Source organism: Sphaerodactylus townsendi, linkage group LG01 (genome assembly GCF_021028975.2).
Source record: "Sphaerodactylus townsendi isolate TG3544 linkage group LG01, MPM_Stown_v2.3, whole genome shotgun sequence".
Classification (NCBI taxonomy): Eukaryota; Metazoa; Chordata; class Lepidosauria; order Squamata; family Sphaerodactylidae; genus Sphaerodactylus; species Sphaerodactylus townsendi.
Window position 1 is genome coordinate 110,853,077 of NC_059425.1, and position 14,393 is coordinate 110,867,469.

The 14,393-nt window shown below is 41.6% G+C and overlaps 1 protein-coding gene across 1 annotated transcript; it reads left to right on the top strand.

Annotated features, from left to right (window-relative positions):
• Positions 1-9,746: 9,746 nt before the first annotated feature.
• On the top strand, positions 9,747-12,735 carry SAMD3 (sterile alpha motif domain containing 3). The gene is given in 4 exon segments (XM_048505517.1): positions 9,747-9,831; positions 11,429-11,463; positions 11,466-11,542; positions 12,540-12,735. Coding segments are annotated over 4 exon segments (393 nt in total).
• The last annotated feature ends 1,658 nt before the right edge of the window (positions 12,736-14,393 follow it).

A 14,393-nucleotide genomic window follows, 5' to 3' on the forward strand; every position in this document is an offset into this window, starting at 1 on the left:
GAGAAGGAGTACTGGATTCAAAGTACAAGAAAAAGAGATTTTACCTAAACATTAGGAAGAACTTTCTAACAGTAAGGGCTGTTAGACAGTGAAATATGCTACCTCGAAGTATGGTAGAGTCTCCTGCGAAGTTTCTTAAACAGAGGCTGTTTAAGAAACATCAGTCGAGGATGCTTTTATTGTGTATTCCTACACAGCAGGGGATTGGACTTGATGGCTCTTCCAACTCTATGATTCTATGAGAAGTAAAATGATTTTTCAAAGATACTTGCATGTGTAAGCAGCTCATTTCCATAAGAACATAAGAACTAGCCTGCTGGATCAGACTAGAGTCCATCTAGTCCAGCACTCTGCTACTCGCAGTGGCCCACCAGGTGCCTTTGGGAGCTCACGTGCAGGATGTGAAAGCAATGGCCTTCTGCTGCTGCTGCTCCTGAGCACCTGGTCTGCTAAGGCATTTGCAATCTCAGATCAAGGAGGATCAAGATTGGTAGCCATAGATCGACTTCTCCTCCATAAATCTGTCCAATCCTTTTTAAAGCTATCCAGGTTAGTGGCCATCACCACCTCCTGTGGCAGCATATTCCAAACACCAATCACACATTGCGTGAAGAAGTGTTTCCTTTTATTAGTCCTAATTCTTCCCCCCAGCATTTTCAATGAATGCCCCCTGGTTCTAGTATTGTGAGAAAGAGAGAAAATTTTTTCTCTGTCAACATTTTCTACCCCATGCATAATTTTATAGACTTTAATCATATCCCCCCTCAGACATCTCCTCTCCAAACTAAAGAGTCCCAAATGCTGCAGCCTCTCCTCATACGGAAGGTGTTCCAATCCTTCAATCATCCTCGTTGCCCTTCTCTACACTTTTTCTATCTCTTCAATATCCTTTTTGAGATGTGGAGACCAGAACACAGTATTCCAAGTGCTGTCGCACCACGGCTTTATATAAGGGCATGACAATCTTTGCAGTTTTATTATCAACTCCTTTCCTAATTATCCCCAGCATAGAGTTTGCCTTTTTCACAGCTGCCATGCATTGAGTTGACATTCACAACTGCCATGCATTGAGTTGACTGATAGCACTGACCCTTGTAGCGTGTATATGAAGTTTGGATTTTTTTGCCCCTATGTGCATCACTTTGCATTTTGCTACATTGAACTGCATTTGCCATTTCTGAGCCCACTCACCTAATTTATCAAGGTCCGCTTGGAGCTCTTCGCAATCCTTTGTGGTTCTCACCACCCTACATAATTTGGTATCATCTGCAAATTTGGCCACCACGCTACCAACCCCTACTTCCAGATCATTTATGAATAAGTTAAAAAGCACTGGTCCCAAAACGGATCCTTGGGGGACACCACTCCCGACATCTCTCCATTGTGAGAACTTCCCATTTATACTCACCCTTTGTTTCCTGTTCCTCAACCAGTTTTTAATCCATAGGAGGACTTCCACTCTTATTCCTTCATTGCTGAGTTTTCTCAACAGTCTCTGGTGAGGAACTTTGTCAAAAGCCTTTTGGAAATCCAAGTAGACAATGTCCACTGATTCCCCCTTATCCACATGCCTGTTTACACCCTCAAATAACTCTAGTAAGTTTGTAAGACAGGACTTGCCTCTGCAAAAGCCATGCTCTACATGTTTAATAATTTTATCTTTAATGATAGATTCTACTAATTTACCAGGAACAGATGTCAAACTGACTGGCCTGTAATTTCCTGCCCCCCCCCCTCCAGATTCTTTCTTAAAGATTGGTGTGACATTGGCCATCTTCCAGTCTTCAGGGATGGAGGCAGATTTCAGGAATAAGTTGCATATTAAAGTGAGAAGATCAGCAATTTCATGCTTGAGCTCTTTAAGAACTCTTGGATGAATGCGATCAGGCCAGGGGATTTGGTAGCATTTAGTTTATCAATGGCTGCCAGAACTTCTTCCTTGTCTACCACTATCTTTGCTAGTTCCTCGGATTCACCTCCTGAGAATCTTGGTTCAGGTGCAGGAATTTTCCTCACCTCCTCTTGGGTGAAGACAGATGCAAAGAATTCATTTAGCTTCTCTGCAATCTCCCTGTCATCTTTTTGCACACCTTTTGTTCCTTCGTCATCTAATGGGCCTACCACTTCCCTAGCTGGCTTCCTGTTTTTGATGTACTTGAGGAACTGTTTGTTGCTGGTCTTGATGTTCGCAGCCATGTGTTCCTCATAATCCTTTTTTGCCTCCCTTACAGCTAACTTGCTTCTCTTTTGCCACCATTTGTGTTCTCTCTGGTATTCTTCATCAGTTAAGTTGGACTTCCATTTTCTAAAAGACATCTTTTTTTCTAATAATTTCCTCAACCTCCCTTGTAAACCATGGCGGCTTTCTTTTGGACTGGTCGCTGCCTTTCCTAACCTGCGGAACACATTCCAGCTGAGCTTTTAAGACTGTGTTTTTCAATAGCCTCCAAGCATCTTGGACAGTTTTGACTCTCTTGATTTTCCCTTTCAGCTTCCTGCGCACTATCCCCCTCATCTTTGAGAAATTTCCCTTTCTGAAGGCAAATGTAACTACATTAGTAGTTGTCACTTGTTCGCATGCAGAGATACAGAGATTCCAGTTAGTTCTAAAGTCAAATACCACCACAGTACTTTTAGGCCTGCTAACATCATAGTGAAAACTGAATTGTTATTTAAAGCTTTATTTGAAGTTTTATTTTTTCTTTCAAAGTAATAACATTCAAATCTCCACCTATGCCAGAGGCTGGTATTATTATTATTAGAACAAGCCCAGAATGTGTGCAAAGTGCTTGGTCCTCGTTCAGTTTCAAATCTGTTTCCTCCACCTGACTCAGACCACTGGTCGATCGAGCTCTGTTTCATCTAATCTATCCATCATGGCCCTCCAGGGTCTCACCTAGAGATCATTCACATCACCTTCTATCTAATTCCTTTAAATGGAGATACTGAAAACTGAAGCTGAGACTTTTTGCATGTAAAGCAGATTCTGTATTTCTAAGCCTCTCCCAGATTATTGAGGTACCTGGGCTCCTTATTTGTTTGTTTGTTTATCTTACTTATTACCTTTCTCCTCAGTGGGGATACAAAGCAAGTTACCTCACTGTCCATTTTATCTTCACAATAGTCTGAGAGGTAGATTAGGCTGAGATTGTGTGACTGGCCAGAGCTCCCCCAACAAACTTCCATGGCAGAGTGGGAATTCAACTCTGCATCTACCTCACCTGACACTCTAACCACTACACCCCACAGATATATCCCCTAAATAAATGGGTCTTCAAAAATATGTTTGGCTAGATTCAGATCAATCTGGTGAAACAATTACAGCATTGGAGGAAATTTGGGAAAACAAGAAACATTCTGATTCATTCTGTAAAAAGATCCTTACAAATACTTACTTGTGGCATATACATATGCCAAAAATACCATACATTTGTATGGTTACTGGCCAAGACCTGCCTCCACAGCCATGGAGATGCAGCTGTCTCTATGTAATCTTCTTTCAGTTATTTAGGGCTTATTAAAATAAATGTTATTAATGCATGTTTCCAAAATAATACATGCTGCGTTTCCAAAATATTTCTGATGCATGAAAGCGTACTCATTCTATAACTATGGAATGCAAATAAAGGTTCAAATTAACATTGAAATACAGTGAGAAAGTGTTATTATTTATAAACCATGAGTTCTTGTACACCATGGTTCAGTTCAGACATAATCAGGATTGGGTTTAGTTTGGGAAACTAGGATCTGATTTGCAGACAATCATGTTCATGTGCATCTAAAACTAATAGAACTTAAAATGTTTAAGTTTGGCAAAACTGAACCCATCATTTTGACTAATGGCCCATCAAGAATAATTTGTAGAAAGGAATATTCTTACTTATGCTTGCTCACCCACTGATTTGGTATTGGTGCTGCTTGTTTGTGAGTTCTACAGAAAAATACACACTATTTTAGGCTTGGCTTTAACATCAATATAGGTTTTTCCAAACTCTACCTGAGAAAGACACACCAGGTCACAGTGTCTTGTTCAAAGATTGTTCCTCGAAAATCCACATATATATCATATTGCAGAACACTGTTGTTTATGTATTGTTAGAAAATGTTTGTGTATGCTCTGATCTACCAGTTGGGTTTTGGGAAACACCACACAATTTTCTACTATGCTATTTTTAAAACCAGTGCCCATAAGGACAGTAGAGAAGCTCATTAACTGTTTTCCAAACACCCTTCTGCAGCTCAGAATTCATTTGACCCAATCTACTTTTTGATCAGTGGAAAGAAAGATGCTGGATGCCTATATCTTTCCCACATATGCCATACTAACGCTATAAATGAAAAACAGCTTGAGGAAGGTGACTGAGTGGAAAAACTACATGAAATGAAAGAATCAAGCACTTTTTCTCTCTTTGCCTTCAGCTTTTCCAAGCTTCTTTGAGTAAAAAAAAGAAAGTGTAGAGAATAACCACACAACTTTACTTAATGTGGAGTTTGAACCCATGTTGCTTGTTAAATGAAAATTCAGAAGCAGGGAGGTGGGGAGTTGCTTTAAATTTAGCAGCACTGTGTGAAGCATAACAACAGCTGCAGAAACGCCACATTGAAAATGTCAGAGAGATAAACCAACTACAGGTCTATGTGTGTCAAGAACCACAGGTGACTGTGCCATAAGAAAGTGGATGGTAAGATGTTAATCATGTTCTTGACAAGACAATGGCTTTCTAGCCAACCTAAATAGAAACCAAAAGATTAAGAGGCATACCTTCTAACACAAAATACAGTGTGAAGTGTATGTTTGAGAAAATGTTTAATTGACACTGACATCTTAAGCCATCTTGCTACAAAGTGATGCTATCTGTGAAGTGCAGGAGCATTAGATCAGCAGGTATGCAGAAACTAGTATCTGATAGCATTCAATGTATGAAAATGTATTGTCGAAGGCTTTCACGGCCGGAATCACTGGGGTGCTGTGTGGTTTCCGGGCTGTTAACATCAGTTCCTCTGAAGATGCCAGCCACAGATGCAGGCGAAACGTCAGGAGAGAATGCTGCTAGAACACGGCCATACAGCCCGGAAACCACACAGCACCCCAATGTATGAAAACCTTAAGAATTTAATCCTTTAATTTGTGTGAGTGTGAGAGAGATGAGGTATGTAATTGTAGCCAGCAGCTTGCTGCTGAAGTGTATTCATTTCAGTTTGCTCCAATATGTTATCTTTTTAGCTCAAACTCTAAGGGAACTGGTACTGTATGGTTGCTTCGAAAGCCAGGTGTATACATCTGTAATAGGCTAGATCCAATACATCATGAGAGGCCACCCCCCTGCTTCACCAAAGAGTTTTCAATAATTTTAAAATTGGTTGTTCTTCTTAAAAAAAATACCCGCAGGGCTTTGAAAATATAATATATGCTGTCACCTGAGGTCTGGCATCTATGCTCTCTAATCACATGACAGTGTAAGTATGGGTTTACTGCTCCATATTTGAGCAGTAAATAAAGCAGAAATTTGAGCAGAAATAAAGTAGGCAAGCTAACTTATCTGCATAGCTTCTCATCCTCATTTTTACTGTTGGTCCAGATTTTAATACTGGTTTAGCTTGACCAAAAACATCACAGAAAATAATACTCTTAAATACTCTCCCAGACCTGATAAGCACCAAACACCATATACCAGCAATAGAGATCTTTGAGTGGATGATGAGGTGCTACAGAGCTTGAAGGGGCAAAGGAACATTTAGCGAGACCCAATGGAATAAAATTAAAAATTGATTTCATTGAAGAGAAGCCATATGGAACAAAATAGTGTGGAATAAACCAACCAAAAAGAGTTATGTAGGTAGGGCCCAAGCCGTTTAGGACTGTATACATTAATGTCAACATCTTGAATTGGGCCTGGAAGTGAATTGGAATCCAGTACAGTTCCTTGAGGACTGGGATGATGTGCATCCTGCCAGATGTACCACCAGCCTCCGGATCGTCTTCAAGGGCAGCCCCATGTAGAGCACATTACAGTAATCCCATCAGGAGATTACCAGAACATACAACAATGCGGCCCTTTGCCAAAAATGGGCAGAACTGGTGAACCTGCTAGAGCTGCTGGATTATCTTTCTTTTACTATTGTTCTTTTACTGTTGTGATTTACAAGCAGTTTTAATGTTGAGTTTTTATTGTTTTATGGCCATTTCATTGTGAGCTGCCTTGGGAAACAACAGTATGGGTTGCAAACGTTCTGCTAAATTAATTCCTAATGGAGAGCAAATGCTAAAGGGATTCATCAGAATGTGATCATCAATATTCCCATTCATGACTGCAATTTTTCTTCTCTTTATACTTATCCCTGTAATAAGTAGGATTTTAATGTTCATGTCAGTTCCTGTGTTTGGCAAATATTGCTTCTGTGATTACAATGGTTCATTACCACATTTCCACATTTGTGTAGTCTGCAGTTTTGACATCATTTCTTGACATAGGTGACAAAGCTCTCTTTTATGGGAGAGCAGCAGCTCTTGCCTTTTAAAATTTATTTTTTATCTTAAGAGTTGTAAAATGTAGAACACATTATTTCTCAAGTAAAATATGTTATACTTTGAATTCCATTTTATATTTTCAGTTTGAGGACTTTTTGTCCTAATTTTTTCAACGATGCAAGAAGTGTGACAGCAAGGTGTAATTTTTATTTTATGCCAAAGTTCTTGGATAATGATTTTTCACAACCTCTTATTGTTGCTTAGCCTGGAGAAAGAGCTGTATGGTTACTGTTGTCATACTAAGTCAAACCTACTGCTGTAATTTTCAAGGATGTTGCATCCTTCTACAATTTTATAATCTGATGGAGGAGTGAAACTGTATGAAGACTAGAACAGTCCCAGACACTAAGGTGCCTGGATGGGAAGATATTTGACTTATGATACCTAAGAATGTCTGCTTAGTAATACTTTCCTCTAGAATTGTGATCCCGCCCCCCAGATCTGTTCTATATAACCTTATTTCTTAGACTGTGAGCCCCATCCAAGGGTGTGTGTGATTTGCTGCTGAGAGCAGCATAGGGCTACACCAACGGATTTGCCCTCCCTGGGGCACACGCCCTAGCAACTGTTTCAGCCCTTTACAGGAGCGGGATGCATGTGGTTCTGAATCAGAGGCATATCTGGGGAAATGGAGCTCAGGGACAACACCTGCTCTGGGCGCCCCTCCCACCCCATGCTCTCCCTACTCCTGCGTCTCCTCATGTTTGGGTGTGGGGCTTGGGGATGGGGGTGGCTTGGACGGCCTGGCCTGGCCTGCTGCTGCGGTGCCCACCTGAGCTACCCCCAACCTCCCTGCAGGCTGCCTCCTGCCCTCCCCAGGCCCAGGAGCTCAGCTCAGAATTATATAAACTTGGCCCCCCTGACCTGCTGCTGACTCTTGAGTAAAAGGAGGCCAGAACTGAAAAAAGGCAGCTGGGCTCTCAAGCGCAGGAGAAAAGAAACTGCTGTGTAAGGGGCAAAGAGTGGACTGCTCCTGCCCAACTCACCTAGCCTCCCACTCCGCCTCCCACTCCGCCTTATTTCTGTTGCAGCTGACATTAGGGTAGGTGGTGGCAGTGCCATGGCTGGCTGGCTGGCTGGCTGGCGGGGCTGTAGTGCGCTGTGCGCTGCCTGCCCAGGAGGACTGCCTTGGGTCATGCATGGCCGCTGCAGGCAGCGCCTTCGCTGTGTCGCAACCACGCTGCTAGAAGTGTGAGGGTGATTTTGCGCCCCGATGTGACTAATTTTCATGTGCCCAGGAACATGTGATCCCCCATGTCCTCATGACCCATACGCCCCTGCACTGAATGCCTCACCAGCGTCCCTGTGCCCCTGCTGCCACCAGTGTAGTGGAGCAGTCCGGGGGCATGGCTGGGGAGAAGCCTATGGCAGTGGTTGGGGGCATGTCATTGCCAATGTTGCTCTGGCACCAAGGCTTTGGTATATGTCCATTAAGCCCAATGGGGGGCTTGCTGTTACTGGGGTTGCTTTAGAATGGCAGGCTGGTGCAGCTGTGGCACCGTGTCCCGTCAACTGGCCTTTTGGATGGGGCTGTAAGAAACCTTAAGGATACTGTCCTCTATTATGGTACTTTAAATGCTCTGAGACACAAAAGTTTGCTAAAGCTACCATGGTTCTACGCTGTCATTTTGTACTGTAATCCACTTTCCTTGTCCACTTTGTTGTGGGGCAAAATTAGAATCCTGTTCAAAACAGCATGTACAAAGGAAACTTGCCAAGAAGTCCAGAGAAGGACACAGAGAATCTGAAAGCTTACTTAGTGCCTACCTGAGAGCAATCCAAGGTACAGTTGCCACCTTCATGTGCTGAACTGGCAGTCCCACTAATCCATCTGCACAGAACTGTTAGGGCTATTTGGGAATATGTTTGAAGTCCAGCTCAGCAAGCTCCTTGGGGCAAATCAACTGAACAAAGTCTTTTGGAGGTGACACCCTGCTAGGGACCAGGTCAAGTAAACAGATAATTGTGTCACACACTAAATAAGCGGAGAGTCAACTTATCCAGTATATATCCCATATATTTTTTACACATGTATTATTACCACTTTGTTATAAGACCAAACAAAGAATTAATAAACGAATTTGTAATCATCCAATCAATATAACATAAAACATTGGATGATTACAAATTCGTTTATGAATTCGTTGTTTGGTCTTATAACAAAGTGGTAATAATACATGTGTAAAAAATATATGGGATATGTACTGGATAAGTTGACTCTCCGCTTATTTAGTGTGTGACACAATTATCTGTTTACTTACCTTAGGGACCAGGTCAAGACATACCAGGATGAGCCCCTTGTTCTCTACTGCCATTCAGTAAAGTGGCAGGGAGAAAATGAGGAGCAATTCAATATTGTTCTGATGTGCAATGTCACTTGTGGAGCAAAACCAAAAGTACCTTCATTGTGCCAGAGATGATGCTCTGGGATTCATTCAAAATTCTGAAATAAAGGGAGAAGGGATCCTTTCATATTGATTCTTGGGTTGCAATGCTTGAAGTGGGAGTCGGGGGGGAGGTCAAGGTCTCTGCTGACTATTTTAACACCAAAGAGGAACTACATAGAGAGACGGTCTCTCTTTTCCTCCTATGATAGTTCTTAACAGAGTTAGACTCTTAAAGCAGTCTTCCTAAGAACACCACAGTTCCTCACATCTTAGAAATACCTTGCACTACATGGAAAAGTAAAGGTGACTTTCAAAATGTGCATTTTGTACCTTTTTAAAATTCTCTCATTGACTTCCATGTTTTTAGCTAGTTTCTTTGTGGAACAGTAAGGGTTAATATGTTTCTCTTGCTACAGATGTATATGTGAAAGATTCCTGTGTAGTTTATTTTTTTGCCTTTCCTGGTGAGCTCGATGATGGCGAATTTTACACCTTTATCATACCTATATGGAAACCTGGTGTTGATGGTGTGGGATCTGGGAGTGTTCGGTGTTATATAGGCTGAAGCTGCTTGTTTGGGACAGAAGAAATCAAGGACAGAATTCTAAACAGAGATCAGAACAGCCACTGCAAAACGGGCTGCATAGAGCAGACTTTAATAGTGATATAGTAGAATACATTACTCTCAGGTAGGTGTGTGGAATGGTCCTCTTGCAAGGAAAGACTGCTAGGCATATTTGGGGGGCAAGAGTGGATTGAACAGTAACTCAAATATTTAAACAATTAAAAATATATTTTACCCTTTATAGTGGAAGTTAACCTCACAGCACATGAAGATAGAGAAGTGGTCAGATGATCAAGTCTGCATCTGGTTGGTACAGAAAAACCTAGGGGATCTAGTTCCTAAATTTTGTGGTAAGATAATTTAAAGCATGCATGCATTTCTGTACATGTGTTTAATTTCATGTATGTGACTGGACAGACAGAGTTCATAGAATTAAGGATGGAATAAATGTAGTGTAACCTAAACAGAATTATACCCTTATAATCAGTGGTGGGATTCAGCAGGTTCGCACTACTTTGGCAGAACCGGTTGTTAAAATGGTGCTTGTAAACATCCAGTTGTTAAATTATTTGAATCCCACCACCAGAACTGGTTGTTAAATTATTTGAACCCCATTACTGCTTATAATCCAATTTACTTGGAAATGTATAACTCTGCTAAGGATTAAGAACATAAGAACATAAGAAAGAGCCTGCTGGATCAGACCAGAGTCCATCTAGTCCAGCACTCTGCTACTCTCAGTGGCCCACCAGATGCCTTTGGGAGCTCACATGCAGGATGTGAAAGCAATGGCCTTCTGCGGCTGCTGCTCCTGAGTACCTGCCTTAGCACTGCAATCTAAGATCAAGGAGGATCAAGATTGGTAGCCATAGATCGACTTCTCCACAAATCTGTCCAAGCCCCTTTTAAAGCTATCCAGGTTAGTGGCCATCACCACCTCCTGTGGCAGCATATTCCAAACACCAATCATGTGTTGCATGAATAAATGTTTCCTTTTATTAGTCCTGATTCCCCCCGCCCCCCCCAGCATTTTCAATGTATGCTCCCTGGTTCCAATATTATGAGAAAGAGAGAAAAATCTCTCTCTGTCGACATTTTCTACCCCATGCATAATTTCAATCATATCCCCCCTCAGACATCTCCTCTCCAAACTGCACAGCCCCAAGTGCTGCAGCCTCTCCTCATAAGGAAAGTGCTCCAGTCCCTCAATCCCTGCAAGACTTGTTAATTTTGAGATTGTAGGGTTTATTTGTAAGGGTTTTTTTAAAAAAAATCTCAACTAGTTTTTTTCTGGAAGTTAAACTTTAAAAGACCATCTGTGCAACAGGATGCATTCTTTGTATTTTAGCTAATGCATTTGGGATAGTAAAAGTGTGCTTCCTAAATGCAGAGTGAAAAAGTTGTAACAAGCGGAGGGAGGGGTGTTGAGTTTGCAGCCTAAGAAAAGCTTTTGCTTCTTTTCAAAACAGCAGCTGGATCTGAAATAGGCAGAGGGCTTTACATATGTCTTGGCTTAGCCCCTTGCAGGGCTTAGCCATGTTAACACTTGAAGCAATTGTAACGAGTCTTTGAGCTTGTGTAGAATATTTACCCCTCATGCAACAAGAACCAATCTATACACAACTTGCAACAAGAACCAATCTATACACTATACACAAGGGAAGATTCCTAGGATAGCCTTGGCAGCCCTCTTCTTTGGAATTAAGCACTGAGCACACTCTAAATCCATGAAGTCAAAAGCTTAGGTAAGACTATCAATATTCTGACACGGCTGAAAAGGAAAAGTTTGTGGTCCAAATTGATTGTTTATTACAGTTTACACATAACTCTTCTTTTTAGATGTGAGCAAAAAGACTCGATGCCTTGGGGAAACCAATTGCCTTTAAACATTTTTCTTCCTACAGCAAGGCCAATCCATAGGTAATGATTCCTCCCTTTGTCTTTTAGAGGAAGAAGTGAGTGGAGCTGCTTTCTTGGCTCTTATAATGACAGAATGGTTCAGCAGCTGGTGAAAAAGATTGGGCACCAGGCACTGCTAATGGATCTTATTATGAAATGCAAGTAACAGGCCAAAGGATCAGCGCTTACTTGTGAATCTCTTCCTCTCAATTGCCAGGAGCAATGGGAGGGTATGACTGTGCAAATGAAGGAATCAGATATGCCAGCAACGTGAATGCGTAAGATGAGCTCTTCACTGCACTGCAAGTACTGGATCATTTTTATACTTGCCTAGTTTAAACGTGAATTTGGAAACTCATGAGAACTGCACATTGATGGGGTGTTCTTTAACAGGACGGGTTTTTTTTTAAAAAAATTGAATATGACTTGCTGTTGTGAAACTGAAGTAGATTATTATTTAATGTTTTGTTGGAAATATTATGGATGCATTTGAGCATGGTTTTGTGAAGTTGGTCTACTATTTAGGGGACAGTTAATAAGAATTTCAATACACAACATGAAGTTTTGCTGCCTTCCAAGTGACAAAGTCCTAGAAAAATGTGGAGACTTCTTGGTGAGAAACAAAGATGGAAATAGCAGAAGGCAGGAATGATTCTCGGTAGTAGCTTCTGTTGGCCTGAAATGAGCCAGTGATGGGAGATCTCCTCTGTGTCCACAGAGGAAGGTTTTAACAGTAGATCATAAAATAGAAAATTGGCAGAGCATTTCAGAGGTGATCTTCATGAATGGACTTAGAGATGAATTAGTGGTTTGATTGCAATAAATCTCACTCTTGTAAGCTGTTCAGCTCACTGAGTGGATAATGTGGTCCCATCTATTAGATCCTATTTCTGTCTGCATACTAGAGTAGGGTATCTTTCTATAAAGCAAACTAAAATGCATGTTTATAATTCACACTGTGCTGTATTGGCTAGGGAAATAACCTGAGGTATAGCCCTTTTTAAGTATGGAGTACATAATGATATAAGTACTTACGTGTCTATTATAATAAAACAAATGACAGTGCTAGCAGCAGTGCACAGACCTTGAAAACAAAGTGTACTCTCTGATGGAGAAGTATCTACAATGAACTATTCATGGCTATTTCTACTCTTGACAGAAAAACAACAACCATGAAGTATGTTTTCGCAAGATACAAATCAGTGCAATTGACAAATTCATATATTTTGCCTGAATTTCCTGATGATGTCAAATGCATATTAGCTGAAAGAAAATGCCCTGATCACAGTATGAGAATAAGGATAATTGAATTCTTGCAGGCTGACATGACAAAGCACCTTAAAGGATCACTGTAAGTAAGCCTTTTTTTAGCATTCCTCCTCATGAATGTAACAGCAGGGTGAATTTCCATAAGGATGATAATCAGTCTTTGGAAGAAATGGACTTTGACTTAAAGGCTATTTGGATTTTTAGCTTAACTAATGAATAGAGTGCAGCTGTGCTGAACTTCTAAGAAGATGATTTGGGCAGACAGCTGGGAAAATGGCTGGGATACAGTATCACACATCTAGTGATCACCCTGGGGGGTAATAAGCAAGAAGATTGAGTTGACCAAGGGAAGGAGGACATACTGGAATTTTTACACTATTTAAGATTCTGTTTTGACTGTTCGGTGTGTGGTGTGTTGCTTTTAGAACTTGTTTTAATATTTTTGGTAGTCTTTTCTTAGTTGACAAATCATTTTGAACTTATATTAAAATATCTGAAATAAATACCCTGGAATATTTGTGAAAGATAATGGGGACTGCCCATGAGGTAGTACACAGGGACAGTCACAGCTTGAGTCTCTGAAGAGGAAGTCCGTTTTGAATGTTGTCAGGAGGTGGTGGTAGTGATGCTGGACCCACCTGGTGCAGGCAATGATGACATGGGCAGTGCTGGCAGAATATTATCTACACTATAACTGTGTACCTGTGTGATGCTGAAGGAGAAGCTCCAGTGTTTGAGTCACAACCTCCTATACCAGTGCTTTTAAAAAAAAAACATGGCTGTATTTATATATAAGGTTGTACCAATTTCCAGCACTTTCCCCCTCCAGTCTTTGGAGGGTCCCTCAGAAGGTTCAGGTGCCTAGTAATGTTTAATTTAGTCACATGCACACAGCAAAGCCCTGTTCTATGCCTTAGCACAATGTGGCTAAAATTTAATTTCCATGCCCTTAAGAGCAGAGCTCAGCAGGGATAGCTGTAGTTTTCAATTTGAGTCATTGCATGAGCCGACCCTGACAAACAGTGTCCCTCAACCAATCCTGTTTCTCTCTCCTCCCTCCTGCCATCATAATTCTAGCCTGGGTGCTGCTCTAATGGTTCCATGACACTGACAGCAATCTGGTTTCCTTTAAAAAAATCAACTCTAGTCTTCTTTATCATCTATAGTCATAGTTTGGTGATGGAACAAAAATATGAAAGGTTTGCCATGATCTTGTTACAGAATTTTAAGTTTCTGCCAGCATAAACAAATGATTGTATGTGGGTGTAGATTTGAATTGCTAAGGCCTATGATTTGATATTATGTTAAAGACAGACACTGCCATGAAAGCAGCGCTTTCTTTCTGTATTACTAATGTCTGTTTTCAGCCCAGCTCTTCAAATTGCTGTCCTTGGGCACTGAATAGTTGGTAAAGAGCGGCCGTGAATCAGCGCGGCCAGTGACGTAGATATAGATTTTTATTGGGGGGGGGATTTGGGGGCGAGACCACGCTCCCACCCACCCCTGGGGGTGTGGCCACACCTCCCCAAGCCCCACCCCTGGCCTCAGTGCTTATAAAAGCAGCTCTCCAAGGCCAGGGATGGCAGACTCCCCTGCCCTGCCCCCCCACCAGCTGGGCTTCCAGCTGGTAACCGTCAGTCCCTTCTCCCTCCCCTCCAGGAACAGGGGTAGCTAGGGAAAATGGAGCCTGGTGCAAAATCTGAGGTCTCCCCCCCCCCCCAAATGGGCAGCTGCTGTAATGCTG